At 39.5% G+C, this 15,318-nt stretch overlaps 1 protein-coding gene across 3 annotated transcripts in view; it reads right to left on the reverse strand.

Moving 5' to 3' along the window:
- The window catches only part of LOC140276949 (calcium/calmodulin-dependent protein kinase type II subunit beta), a 63,529-nt gene extending 48,435 nt beyond the window's left edge, over positions 1–15,094 (reverse strand). For all 3 annotated transcript variants that reach the window (XM_072371812.1, XM_072371811.1, XM_072371810.1), the window contains exons 1-5: positions 14,850–15,094; positions 8,354–8,448; positions 6,857–6,916; positions 3,624–3,678; positions 3,115–3,180 (exon numbers count right to left, since the gene is read on the reverse strand). In XM_072371812.1, the coding sequence (XP_072227913.1) occupies positions 3,115–3,180; positions 3,624–3,678; positions 6,857–6,916; positions 8,354–8,448; positions 14,850–14,911 (338 nt within the window). In that variant the 5' untranslated portion in view covers positions 14,912–15,094. The remainder of the gene's footprint in view (positions 1–3,114; positions 3,181–3,623; positions 3,679–6,856; positions 6,917–8,353; positions 8,449–14,849) is intronic.
- Between the last annotated feature and the right edge of the window lie 224 nt (positions 15,095–15,318).

Below are 15,318 nucleotides of genomic sequence, written 5' to 3' on the forward strand. Positions count from 1 at the left end.
TTTTCAACAACTAAATCACTCACAGATATAATTTTCACATCAATTTACATTGTTTTTTTTGTGTAAAAGCCGTCTGTCATGTATGTAGTTGCTTTTGAGATTTACAGAGCTTATTATCAGTCCCCAAAGGCAGCACGCGCCACCTTCTCTTACATTTATATTATAGAGTCCTAAGGGTTAAAGACCCCTTAAAGTACATCTCTTAGGACAAGGAGGGAGGGTAGAAAGACCCTGATTTAACAGAGTGAATGCATTTGAAATCATCAGATGTGTGATCGTACTCAGGTTAGACTTTTTGTTGAGTGGCAAAAAGTCTGTTATTGGGGAAAACGCATATAAAATGGTGACGAGCTGTTGCGTTGATGTGTTGTACCATCATATTTACAAATAAGTCTGGTTCTCTCTTTACAAAAATATCCAAAAACTAAAGAGAAGAGAGGCAAATAAATCAGAAATGTGGATATGCAGTGAACACTCAGTGTTCCATATGTTAAATTAAAAAAAAATCATTATTGTAAAATGTTACGACAAACCATAGACATAATGAGCTGTTTAGCATCTGTCATTTAGAGTTTGTGTAATAAAAGTTCTGGCATTTCATGAAAAATAACGTGTAACAGTGCTTCTTTTGGTCGGCAGTTTGGACAAAGGTTGGATATTAGCTCGTCGGGTTTATTCCGTGAAATTTGTGAGTGAACGTTTCAAGTTCCAATCATGCTCAAATCAAGTTTATCATTAATGTTTTACTGGACAGCTTTATTCACCATCCTAACCTGCCTTTGTCATCCTGAACCCAAGGTTTACAAGTTAGCGTTTGCCAGTTATAAATCAAGGGGGTAACAGGAACAAGCTTATGATAAAGTGGCAAAAAATACTGTATTTTAAGAGTCTTACTAGCAGTGGAGAACAGACTCTTTAATTCCATCCATGCTCACAGTTTTCATAACAGAAGTTTGAATAGAATATACAACTAGAATATTTATCTGGGTCTTTGACACCTTAAAGTCCCCGACAGATTCCTCTTTGAAGTACAACCAAGCATCCAGACTATGCTTTCAGGCTTTATTTTGATTATTTTTCCGGTGTAGAAACCAGTTTTCTGGCCAGATTTTAAAGTCCATTAATCCACAGATATTTTTGGAAGGTCTCAAAGGTCCTTGTCGAGACCCACAGCCTTTAATTTAAGATGATATTCATTCGTAATACACCCAATCTTTTGAATATCGGTGGCAGCCACGTTGAATGTTTTGCCACTCAGGTGTATATCATTTAATCCAGGGTACTGGTCCGTTTATTTCCCCTTTGTGTTTAAGCTGTTGGCTTCTTTTTAAGCCACTGTTTAGTTAGTTTTAGGAAAAATAATACTTGGTAAGGCGTTTGTAAAATCTAGCTTGATGTTGTCTGTAAAATGGCAATAAAACACGATATCTTTTCTCCTCTTAGTGACTGAATCTCCATCCACTTTCTTGGGGTGGAACTTGTCACCCTGGCAACCAAATTAATTTTTACCAGCGTGTATTTTCGACATATTATTCATTACAGAAGTTGTGGGGGCCATAAAATTAGTAGTAATGGTAACATACCCTTTGACCTTTGAACTCATCTTAATATAACTCATAACACTCTTCACCATAGGGACATATAACAGTATAAGTTAAACCTATGTGTAAAAACTACCTGAAACGTTTTTATTAATATTTCTAAACAGCTAGAAGAATTCTGATATTACAGCAATTATCTTTATATCTTCTGTAAAAACAACAATGAGTCAGTGACACCGATGTTATTGAATGTGTCTAAAATTTGTTGCAACAGAAAAATGCTGCATGCCTCTTCAGCGAATGAGTCACTGTTGGAAACCTTTTTAAAAAAGAAAGAGGCTTTGGTTTTTCATAACAAATACAATCACAGAGGGCTGCCGGGAGTGACTATTGGAATCGTGACTGCAGAAAGGGGTTACTCGTGAAAATCACCCATGTTTCTGGATTGTGTGGTCGCCTGTGTTCGTACTGCTCCATTTCTTCTCATTAAACACAAAAAAAATATTGAGAAGCAGGTTTATTGATGTCTATCAACACAGATATGTGTCCTTAATCTGTACAAAACAGTAAAGTGCATTTATTTCTTGTATTATTTGCAAAAACAATACATCTTTCAGTCCATGCTGTGTGGCAAATGTAGCCAACGAAACTGAGACTGTGAGGGGAAATTATATCGCCTATATCGAAATTATATCGCTATTTTTTAAATATATGGGGTGAAAACTCTGTCCAACTTCTTAAATACTCCATTCATAACATTTGTGTGTGCTTGTATAACTAAAACTGACAGAAACCTGACTTGGCAATAAATATATGACAGGATAATACCGCAAAAATTCACAAGAAATCATGTTTTCATGAAATATTGCGTACTAGTGGAGGAAATTAAAAGCTGAAGGTTTCAGATCAATTAAGTGCTGAAAAAGACGATCTTATCTGTTCAAAATTTGAAGAATCAGACACTTGAAAGCTGAAATTCACCTGCTCCAGTTTTGACACCTGTGGTGCACATGGTGCTGAATGACCAGAGCCAGGTCAAAATGGACAAATTTACTTCCCTGAACACGCTAACAGGTATGGTGATACTATAAAAATGCCAAAGGTTTGACCAAGAGGGAGAAAAATATATGTACTGCATCTCATTCTGCCTCTTTTTAATGTTTCTGTCCCCTTCTTTTCTCTGCTCTCCTCTCCACAAAACCGCCTCCACAGTCAAATTGATTTAAGTCTACCTCCGAAGGGGTTAGGCGTAGGCGTGCATGAATTTTTTGCTCATGTTTCTAACCCGTTTTAAAAAACTAGCCCTGGGGAAAAAGCTTGTCAATCTCAGATTAAGATTCAGCTCGCAGAGAACCGTGCAGAGGTGTGATCTGTCAGAGCTGCAGTCAGCAACACCAAAAAAAATCAATGTGTCAAAACTGTCTGTGCGCTAATGAGAGGAGGCGAACTCTTGCTGCTGGAGGACTGCAGAGGCAGGAGGGATGACACATGGGAGGGATGATGAGGAGGAGAAGATTAAGGAAGAGGGCCATCTGGGGGTGGGGGGTGGTTTGGGGGGGAGGGGGGGTGTTACCTGGCATCTGCTTCACTGTAGTACTCCCGAGCCACGATATCCTCAAACAGCTCCCCTCCTGTCACCCTGAGTAAGACAAAGATGGAGTTTAAAATCACACACACACACACACACTCACACACACACACACACACACACTCACAAAGACAGGAGGGGGATGTCCTCATTAGGGGGAAATCCCAGCTACCGGAATCTCTCCAGCCAGGTTGCTATGGAGACTGGCTCCAGTGCGGGGGAGTGTGCGCTAAAGTGGGAGCCGCAGGGAGAGAAGGGATGGAGGGGGGTTGCTGTTATGTAATGGGGTGTGGGTGGGGGATGCCTTTAAGGGATGAGGAGAGAATATTGAAGGGATGGAAGGGTGCGGGAAGGGAAGAAGGGAAGGAAACAGATGCAGCGAGGGCTGAAGGAAGCATCAGGAGGAAACAAAGGAGGAGGAGCAGCACAGCATGGCAGGGGAGGAGAGCAAGAAGAAGAAGAAGAGGGTGAAATTAGGAATGAAAGCAACTCACAGGTCAAAGATGAGATAGTGGAAGCCTTCCTCAGAGATACTGTCATGGAGGCGAACTGGAAAAGAGGGAATCGGGTGGTTAGATGTTTTGTTTCAGAAACAATCTGAGGCAAAGGTCGTTTCTGCTGCTCTTAAACTTAGGTCACAGCTCGTCACATGACAACGTGTACAAATACTCAGACGTTAGGAAACTGTGTTGATGAATATTTCTGAGGACAGACTTCACGCTACACGGAATCCTTATATCATGACGAGTCCAACGCACCCTATGACGTCATTTTCCGTCTCACTAGATTTTCCGCCATCTTGGATTTTGTTGAAGACCTTAAAAAATTTTCACAGGTCACAAATTTTGACCAATTCTCATGAAAATTGGCACAGAGTATCTTTGGACCAATCCGCACAAAAGTTGCTCATTTTTTTCTTCTATTTCAACTTTGTTCACCCACTACAACCAATCAAAGTCAGCAGCGACAACGCCAAAAAGGACGTGAGGCCATATCTCAGCAACCGGTTGGTCTTTTGACATCAAACTTATACCACAGACTCATAACTCGATCCCTAACAGGCCCAAGAATATTGGTGATTATTGACCTGTAGGGGGCGCTATAATTAGCAAAAATGCATTTTTAATCTTATCTTTGGACCGTTGGAACCACTGGATATAGCCGATGTCAACCAACGTCATGACGTCATTCGCGCCATCTTGGATTTTCCGCCATTTTGAATTATATCAAAAACCTTCAAAACGCATTACAGGTCACCCAGATTGTCTGATTTCCACGGGACTTGACACATAGAATCTTCAGAGCAAGCCTCATAAATGTTATCAAGTGGTATTATTAAATTCGCTTCCGTTTGGCCGTAGCAGCCAATCAAACTCAGTGCTGACACGCCAAACAGGACGTGAAGCCATATCTCTGCAACCATTTGATCTTTTGACTTCAAACTTATAACACAGACTCATGACCAAACCTTTAAGAGGCCCAAGAAGTCTGGTGAACTTCCACCCAGAGGGGGCGCTATAAGTAGCAAGACTGCATTTTGCTCATAACTTTGGAGCCGTTGGTTCAAATTGGACAAATGAGGTACCGTTGGAATCCCTGGATGAAGACGAGTTCATCTCAAACACCAAACTTGGTGTATGGACTCATGATGCCTTCCTGAGCAGCCGCAGGCTTACCTGCTATTATGCCATCGCTGCTTGCAGCTATATTTTGTAAGTGTTCTTTATCACCAGACAGTATCTGAGCTACATGCACTTGTTGAGATTCGTCATTTTAGGCAAGGCAAGGCAAGTTTATTTGTATCGCACAATTCAACAAAGTGCAATTCAAACTGCTTTACAGCGACATTAAAACAGCAGAAATAAAAAGCATGATTTCAAATTTAAACAAAAAAGAAAGAAATAAGCACAATACATAAAATCAGAACAATAAAGATAAGATTGAATAAAAAAATAATAAAATGATATATATGAAAGATAAGATTAAATAAACTCTAATAAAAAAATATGAAAATATAAATTATGATAAAATGAGCTTTTTAAGCTTTGAATCAATTAAGTTTAAATTCTAGGAGTTTTATGAGTCCATTTTCAGGTAAAATAAACAGGCTGTAATAACTTCAAGCAGCCTTTAATGATGCTATGAGTTTATCATTAAGGGAGGTGGTGCAGTGCAAGTCAAATGTTTGTTGCTGCAGGAGTCAGCACTTTTAGGAGGCCTCAGTGTTTCAGTAAATTTAATTATTTTTGGACCGATATGATTTAGTGCCAACTATATCAATCCCATTTGAGCAAACAAAAGGCCTTCTCGTTGGTGACTGATTTGTATATGTTACTCTGTTACTTGACGTTAGACCCTGAGTCTGTCATACATTTTTGATTGATTGATTAACAGTTTTCTTCTGACATTCATATTTCACCTTATTTGCAGCATCAGTGTTGCTTTTTTTTTTAATGCCTTTAATGACAGGACAGTGGAGAGAGACAGGAAACAGGGCAGAGATGGGAGTGACATGCAGCAAATGGCTGTCCAGTTCGGGACTCGAACAGGGGCCATTTTTGTCCATGAAATGATGCATCAAACAGCTGATTTTATGTGAGCATGCACTCAGCCCGAAGATGAAAAGAGCTGATAACCACTGTCATGATTCCTGTGATCTCTGGCAGGAAAATTAGAGACTAACACACTTCATAGAACATCCATCCTGTCAAATGGATGGAGAACTTCAATAACTCTGGCATTGAATTAAAAGTAATTTCACAATCAGTCCAGGGGTTTATTATTAGTCATACAGCTTATTAGTTACTTAACTAATCATTCTTTCTTTTTTCCAGTAGGAAGATATTTGGTATTTTTGCGTTCAGATTTACTAAATATTATTATTTGATATTGTAGTTTGGAGCCACAACATCTACTAAAGCCTAATTTGCTGTTTGTTTATTCTTTATGAGGACATGTGTTTCACATTAGCAGATTTTGCACACCTTTATCGCTTAAAATGATTTGTAATACAGGTCCCAAAAGGGGCCTTTCAGTTTCTACAAATTAGATGAACAAAACAATTAGAAGACAAATACATAAAAATATAACACAACACAGGACACAACGTACACAGTACGACACATTAAAAAAGAGAAGGCAACCGGTCATTCACGCCCATAAAGCTTCAGTTCAATGAGTTGATCCCTCACACAGAAAAAGATGCCTTAAAGTTCCCAATTCAGACACTCCACGAGTTACTGAACCGGAGATTCAAAGAGGAGCCTGCTCATGTCAGCACTGTGTTACATTTTCTAAACTCAATTAATTAATATGTTTCCTTTCAAAGATATTAATTCCCTGATTAAATATCGTCCTGATTGGCTTGATTGTAGCAGGTGCTGCTTGTGACCACGAGGTTTCACAATAACTTGAATTAATTCATCCATTTGTTTCATGAAATGACGAACAGCAGAATGGCTAACTGGGATATTTTCAGAGGTAAAGTTTCTTATTTTCTTGTTTGTTTTACTGAATAAAGAGAAGGCGTCAGGATGTGGTCTGAGGGGACTGGTTTTGGTTAAAAAAGGTAAAATTTGTTTCCTTACTTCAAACAAAAGCTTTGAGTATCTCAACTGTAAAAAGGTGAACAAAGAAGGAGTCACTACAACTGTATAGTAACGTTTTCTGTTGAAGATTATTTGTGCACGACTGATTGTTTGTGATTTAACATCTAAGTAAACCTCACCAATGTTGGGGTGTTTGAGCAGTCGGCAGATCCGAGCTTCTCTCTCCAGTTTCTGATGGTCTGCAAGAAAGTTCAACACAAACATGTGAAGAACAGGATGATAAAAAAGTAGAAGGAGAGTTGGGTGCTGTAAAAAGTTAAAATAACCAGGTAAACATTTCAGAAACTTACTGCAGCACAGTGAAGTTTAAATGTGTTGTCATGAAATCAGAGTTTATACACTTTGAGGTAGAAACTCTACTCCTCAAGGTGACCACAAAGGACACACAAAACAAGTTTTAATAAAGACAAACACAGAGAAATGGGAACAGCCTGAGGATAACATTTGTCCCAGATGTTCATTTAACCTGCTATTACCAGAGAGGAGACAAGAGGTTAGAAAACAAGAAAGGAAAGGAGGAGAGAGGACACAAAAGAGAAAACAAAAGTGAGAGGAAAGTAAACTATGAAGGAATCCAGGGGAAAGGAAACAAGAGAGGAGTAAGAAGAGGAGACGAAACAAGCGACATGGAAACAAGTGAGGAGGATGGGATGGAGGAAGAGAGAAAACCAGAGACAAGGAAACAAGTGAGGGGGATGGGGTGCAGGAAGAGGGGAAGCAAGAGACAAGGAAACAAGTGAGTAGGATGGGATACAGGAAGAGAGGAAACAAGAGACAAGGAAACAAATGAAGAGGATAGGGTGGAGGTAGAGAGAAAACAAGACAAGGAAACAAGTGAGGAGGATGGGGTGGAGGAAGAAAAGAAACAGCAGAAAAGGAAACAAGAAACAAGGAAACGAGTGAAGAGGATAGGGTGCAGGAAGAGAGGAAGTAAGTGAGGTAACCAGCGGAGGAGACAGGAGGAGCTCCAGCTGAGTGGAGAGTCCGGCTTAGAAGTGGGTTTAAAGTGATTTGAGAATCTGCTTTTATCTCGGTGACAGTTGGTCCTGCCCTGCAGTTCAGACTCACATCTGTCGAACGACTTCTTCTTCTTCAAAGAAAATAGGGCAGGACAGAGAGCAGCTGTTATGTTTTTAATAAAGGTGTCGTTACCACAGTCCCACCCATCATCCCATGTCTCTGCGATAATAACACCACTGCTGCTATATTTGGATGTTCTCCGAGGCGTTTTCTCATTATTCCACAAGTTTATGTCAGGAGAAGAAGAGCAGATGCTGCTTCATCACAGTTGACCTGACAGGGACATGATATCTAAAATAGAGAATAAGAGAATATTGTTTCCTCTCTCTTGTTAGAATCTTTTCTTGTAATTATTTTGTGATGAAAATGAAGGTTTCTGATGTTCAGATGCTTTAGATTCTGACTGAAGCATCATCTGTCTCCCTCCAAGCAACAGACGTGAAGGCTTCACACATTGGCATCAAACAAGCGCTAAAATATGCTAATGTGAGCCTTCAGATCTGGGACATACACGTAATGATGACACAATGCTTCTTCTTCTGCGGTTTCTTGCAAACATGGAATCTGAAATCATCCTGTGAGCTTCCTTTTCTTACCTCTGGCCGATAGCTTTTTGGTGTTGATGATTTTGGCGGCATACTCTTGGCCTGTGCAGAGTTTGACACAGCGTCGCACCACTGAAAAGGCTCCCCTGGGAAACAAAAGACAAGAGAAAGCAGGAATAGATGAGAAAGCTGCCATAAAGAGCTTTGTCAGCATCAAAACACACATCGGCTATCAGAAGTGACCTCACAGTTATCTTGGACTCCTCTATGCCTTTACTCTACAAGCCTAAACTGATTTAGAGAATTATCTGATTGTTTGTCTCTTAAAATCTGTGAGGAGTGCCACATTGTTAACCTCAGCGGGAAAGAGAATACTGTCTCTCGAACAGGGAAAGTCGCCAAAAACATATCTAAATCTGAAAATAAGCAAACGCTCACTGGGGCAAACAGGAGACCCATAAATATTCTACCAATGCTTAAAAATAGTTACGAAAAATTGGTATTTTCACAAATTTTCATCAATTTTTTTTAACTATTTCTCTGTGAACAACCTTAGCTATGAGTTCCAACATGCCTACAAAGAAAAAGTAGATCAGAGAAAGATGTTGGTGCTGTTTTACAAAACACCAAAAAGTGCGGCTTTTGATTGATGATGATGATTGATCGTGACCTCTTATCAAAGAAGACTTTCAGCCTAAAGTTTGAATGCAGAAACTGTTAGATGGATAAAAAGTTAACTAACCAACAGGATGCAATTAGTGTGTTTTAATGGTTGTTTTTCAGGTAGATTGAAGCGAAAGAGTTCCCCAAGGCAGCTACCTGGGTCCTGACATCTTTTTTTTATTTTTTACTAACGACCTACCTCTTGTATTTAAAAAGTCATTAATTGTAATGTATGCTGATAATCAACGACATATATGTTTGCTCACAGCTTGAATCAGTTACAAGATACACTACAAAGTGATCTGTGCTGTGTAGTTAAATGTGTAGATAATGGTAAGCTGTTCTTGAATATATGTAAAACAAAGGACTTGACTTTTGGTTCCAATTGTAAACAGATGTTGCTTTGGAGGAGGTTCGTTAGACAGAGCTTTGGGTATCATCTTAAAAAACTAACAACTTAACTGATCACATCAAAGAGTTGTGTTTACTATCAGAAGATGCGTATATTTCATGACTGAATACTCGGTCAGACAGATCTGACGATCATTAGTTTGGCCTCAGCTTGATTATTGTTCTGTTATTTGTGTGGGTAAAGGGCTTTTATTTGTGAGAGAAAAATATCATCTGATATTTATCAGCCCTAATAATCTTCTGCTTCTCCAACTAATCATCATCTTCACCTGATATCAACCTAACCAAAGTCCTAAAACCAACAACAGCTACAACAAACATAATTTTAATCTAAAGGAAATAGAACATGACACTAAAAATCCTCTACAAGACACCCTAAAAGCTGCGCTAATGCCATTAAATCTTTTATTTGGGTTGCCAGATGTTGTGCGAATTGGCTTCTGAGACAAAGGGGCCTAAAACAAAGCTAATTTTTCTTGATTTCATGGCCTGAAAAGTGAGCATCATTTGTAACATGCGCCAATGTGTCCTTCAGAAACTGTGAGGTAAAATAATCTGTGCTCAAGTTAACTTCTCAGATTTGAATGACTATCTAAGGACCTACAACATGACTCACATACTACAAGATATGACTCTCCCATTTCTGACCAATTTCTGGCGGCACCTCACTTATAAAAGGATTCAATCTTTTGCATACTCTTAAAGGTGCAGTCTATGCCCTTTGGTTCCACATCAGAGCACCAGAATCTCAGTCCAGAACAAACACAACATAAACAGAAAAGCAGTTTTGGAGCTATTTGATCACTTATAGGGTTCTTTATACAAGAAGAAAAAACAGAACTTAAGCCATATCATGGTAATTCATGCATTTATTTTCCAAACTGTGCTGCCAGGGAGCAAAGGGGCCATTCAGTAGTTCATGGCCATGAAGTCAAATTATATAAAACATATCTTTACTAGTCCATGGAGGGTTGAGAAGACCAAAGCAACAAATCATTGCAAAATTTTCCTTAAATCCACACATTTCAATCAAATTTGAATTGGCATGCCAACAAAGGACTACAGCTCAAAGTCCTTCACTCTCTAGCTCTTTACGGACTTTCTTGAACAAAATCCTTAAAATTTTTACATCACGTGCATCCTGAGAGTATCACTATTAATAAAGGTGCTTTCATTAAAGAAATGATATCTCTTGCTCTTGGCTTACAGTATTGCCTATATAGAATTACATTTTTATAGAATGGCTGATGACCTAGCTCAATAAATTCAACTTGCTATTTAGCTAGCAACAAGTACATCCAAGCCACAGTACCTGAACCGAAACGTCAGGACGATAGAATTGAAAGAAAAAATTAACCTAAAAAGTAAATTAAGTACAAAAAATAGTCGGACCAGAGACAGATTGATCTCCTGCTTGATAGTTATATGTTAAGCTCTACCACTAAACCCTCTGACCTCCGAAAACAAACTTTGTAAAGAATGAATTTTCCATCATCTTTTTACTGCACACATGACTATAATAACTCCAGTGATGTCACTGGCACTAAACAGGAAAAAATAAGTAGAAGAAGAATTGCATTATAAGGATAAGTACTCTGAATGTGTAGTCAGTAGTTCTTAGTGCCACATTTGTTCATCACACCCTGCAAATACCAACAGAAATAACCACCTCTGTCATTCCTCAGAGCTAATTTTATCTCACCTCAGTATTGTTACGCAATAAAAAGCTCTCATGAGCTCTCTAACTCGCATACATTATGAGGAGATGAAGTGAGTAAGCATGACATTGACTGACATCCCACAGCATGGTGAAAAAGGCAGCAGAGCTTCAACATTACAGGTTATCTGTAGGGCAGGTGAGAGTCGGGAGGAGGGCTGGATCTGGGTCCAAAACCTGGATTAGTTCAGATCAGAGCCAATGCTGTGGTTCGGAATTAATTTAAAGAAGTGTTTCACATAAATACTTGATTGGATAGAGTAACAACAGATATGTTTAGTTCAAACCAAAGTAGGCTCTTCATACCAACTGTTTAACATGGCGGTAGAAGAGTCATGCTTTTTGATTGCTTAGCGACTAGACTGCTTGGAGGCAATAGCGCTTTTCACATATCGGTAGCAGCTTATGGGAAAAAAATAAAAAACAAGCCAAAAAAAACATCCTCATTAAACTGTTGCTGTTCCTCTTTGGTAATTCATACATGCCAGATAGAGGAGGGTCAGCCCCACATTGGTGTGTGCTTATACACATCAAGCTGAGTGACAACAGATTTGTTGGTTGGTGTGGCGTGTTCTGCAAAGCTGACTTGCTTTTACACACATAGACACTGTTACTACCTCCCTTGGTGAACTTAGCTACCAGAGTCAGATCAGCAGCAGATCAACATCAAACCCCTGCACAACGAAGGCACATCAGTCCTAGTTTGACAGGCATACATCCTAATGATTCAGCTACACTCAATATGAATTCTGAACCAAATTAAAAGAGTGTTTGAGGACAGCGTGAGGACAATTATCTGAAACTTGAAGATGAATCAGAGGTGGACATTTTAGGAGGTTATACTAACAAATACAGCAAGGATGACTCTGCATGAAAGAAAATCATCAAACATTTGGTAACTGGAGGAATCCAAGACGGAAATGGTCAAAACTTCAGAGATACTGATGGCGATGATACAAAATGGCCACAAGCAGTTTTTTTCTGTTAAAATGATTAATTCTAGCTTCCGAAACAAAGGATTTAACAAATTATGTTAGTTAGATAAATTAGCTCAAGCTAACCTTTTTTCTTGTCATATTGTTTTTCAATCTCCAAAGAATGTATTTACATTTTCTTATTACTATAAACAGCCTAATGTAGTAGTAGATGTTTGTTTTCAACATAAGTCAAAAGTTCCAGTTTTCAACAAAACTGCTTAAAATTAGATAAACATTAAGCAGCTCTGTGTCAAGTTGTTTCAAACTCAAAGAAAAAATAATAATCTATTCGTGATAATTATCTCGTTTGGGATATATCCTTCATTTAAGCTCACTTGAACATATACTGGTGTTATGTTAAAACCTGAAAATAGGCATGAAATAAAAAATGTTTGTGTCCTGATGAGCATATTCGTGTATTTCAGTTCGGTTCCTTCGTGGCTGCAGCGCATTGGGGAATTTTATAGACAGGGCAGATCTCAATAGAGGATTTCTAACATACAACAGATGTTGTTGAGGGTAAATTCTAAGCCAAGCTATGATATTTTCCTGAGAGAATTTTTTCTGCTTTAACCTATACCAAGGGTTTACCATCTAAACATAAACAAATGGTTTACATGCTTAAAACTAAGAAACTAACAGACCAGCAACAGAAAACAAGCTAAAAGTATTATTTGATGTACTCCAAATCCTAACCATGTCATTTTTAATTTGTTAAACTCATCAAAGGAGGCCTGAAAGGTGGTGGTCGGTGGCGTGGTGGGTTGTGCAGGTGGGTTGCTGCAATTGGCCCCAGTTCAAGTCCTGCATTGGATGGCCTTTACTGTGTATCATTCCCCCCTCTCTCTGCCCTCTGTTTCTTGTCTTTCTTATACTGTCTTACCCATTAAAGGCATAAAAATCCAACAAAAAAATAATTTGAAAAAAAGGAGGACTGAAATAAGAAAAAAAGTAAAACAAAAATTAACTCAAAAAGTAAATTAGGTACAAAAAATATCAGACCAGAGACCGATTGATCTCCTGCTTGATAGTTATGTGTTTAGCTCTGTTCCATAGTACCAATGTAACTGGAAACCTGCACATCTGGAAAGGCTCCATCAATGCTGAAAGGTATATACAGGTTTTAGAGCAACATCTGCTCCCATCCAGACGATATCTTCTTCAGGAAAGGCCTTGCATATTTCAGCAGTACAAAGTTAAAACACATCCTACATCTATTCCAATAGCATGGCTTCATAGTAGAAGAGTCCGGGTGCTGGACTGACCTGCCTGCAGTCCAGACCTTTCACCACCTGAAAACATTTGAAATACAACAAAGAAAACCAAATACTGCCGAGCAGCTACAATCCTCTATCAGAATTGGACAACATTCATCTCCCAAATGTCCAGCAGCTGGTCTCTTCAGTTCCCAGATGTTTGCAGATGTTGTTAAAAGAAGAGGGGATGCTATACAGTGGGAAACATGAACCTGTCCCAATATTTATGAGACATGTTGCTGCCAATAAATTCAAAATTTTTTTTTTTTCATGAAACAGTAAAAGACTTCATGTTTGTTTATGAGGTCTTTAAAATCACCTGATTCTGTCTTTTATTTATATTTTACACAGCGTCGCAACTTTTTTGGAATTAGGAGTTGCAATAACCGTTCCTTCATCAAGTGTTTCATTAAATGTCTGAAGACAAAGCAATTATTGTCATGGCCACAAGCATGAACAAAGAGAAAAATGTTTATAGATTGTTGGTTGTGACAGTTCCACAAACTGTTACCATATCAGATATGTGCAATGCTTACGTTGCTTTTCTACACACATCTTTTTCCCAGCCTGCAGAGATATCCCTCCTTAGTCCCTCCCTCCTTTTTTTGCCCCTTTCAATAGAAATTTCCATGTCTTTATATCTCACACACATCACCCAGAACACACCAGAAAGATCATTAGCAAAACAGAAGTAAGAACTCTATTATCAGTGAGGAAAGCCTCAGCTTCTCCGGTTATCGTCTTCAACATATCACACACATGCACACCCAAGACTGGAGGACACCACCATCACAAAAGTGCTGAACTTTAAAGTCAACATTAAAGGTTTAAAACTGAGATTATCTCCAGCTTTTTTCCCCTTCAGAGCATGCTGAGGAATACATGTTCCTGTGAGGCAGACATTGCAGAGAGAGGTCCTCTCTTCCCACGCACAGCCTGACAGAGACATTGAGTCCACTTTACATCTACCCACTGTGGCACCCATTGCCTCTTCAGCTTCTCAATTTGTCTGCATCCTATCAGGAGCCAAAATCACCAAACTATTTTTTCCTTCACTTTTTCACTTGCAAGACACATCTCTGTGGATCAAGAGTTGCTGCAGCATCACCCTCTGACTTCCCAGCTGAGTGCCACTGTGATTAAAGCCAGCTGATGATGAGGGAGCTTAATTCCAACACATCAGGTTTTTTCCCTGATATTAGGTCTATTTGTCCCCAATTAGCCTTTGGACACTGGAGGAGGAAGATGAGAAGGAGGAGGGCATGCCCAGAAGTGCCAAACACATTTTTATGCAAAATCTAACTATACCTGATGACTGTCATTTAAAGAAGTGGGGGGGGGGGGGGGGGGGGGGGGGGGGGGGGGGGTGAGGCTAATTTTAGAAACAGTTTTGTTTGGAAGGGATGGAGCTGCACTCATCACCGCAGATGTGCAGACCTCCATTACTCCTGCTCCGTGCGGTAGTAGGACAGGGTTAGGCTGCCTGCGGGAGACACCAAATAAAGAACCTAGCAGCGACTTACTTGCCAAGCTCCTCGTACAGCTGGTATTCATCTGTAAAACGCGTACAAGTAGTCGTTGCCATGATGCCTCCTTCCTCGGACGAGTGAGTGGGAGTCCTAAATGCACGGAGCCTCTCTGGCTGCGGACCTGGGGCTTCAGTCTCCGCCCACCTCAGACCTCCGTACGGCTGAGTAGCTGCAGCCCAGCACACCAACGCGCGGATCCGGCTCCGACAGAAGTGCGCTCTCCGCTCTGCAAAACGTGGAGGACGGACTCTTTAAATACCAAACGAGATGGTAAAGTGAGCTCACCACATGACGTGATCCTCCAGAAAAAATAAATAAATAACTGACCAAAAATTAGATGGTTGTGAGCTGATAGAAGAGCGCATAAATCATGAAATTAATGAAATTCTGCAGTTTACATTATTTTATTCCATTGCAGTGACGGTGCTGCATACATCTATTTTTAGGCTTCAGTGAGGAAAAA

Source organism: Leuresthes tenuis, unplaced genomic scaffold (assembly GCF_036924035.1).
Source record: "Leuresthes tenuis unplaced genomic scaffold, fLeuTen1.0.hap1 SCAF_19, whole genome shotgun sequence".
NCBI lineage: Eukaryota > Metazoa > Chordata > Actinopteri > Atheriniformes > Atherinopsidae > Leuresthes > Leuresthes tenuis.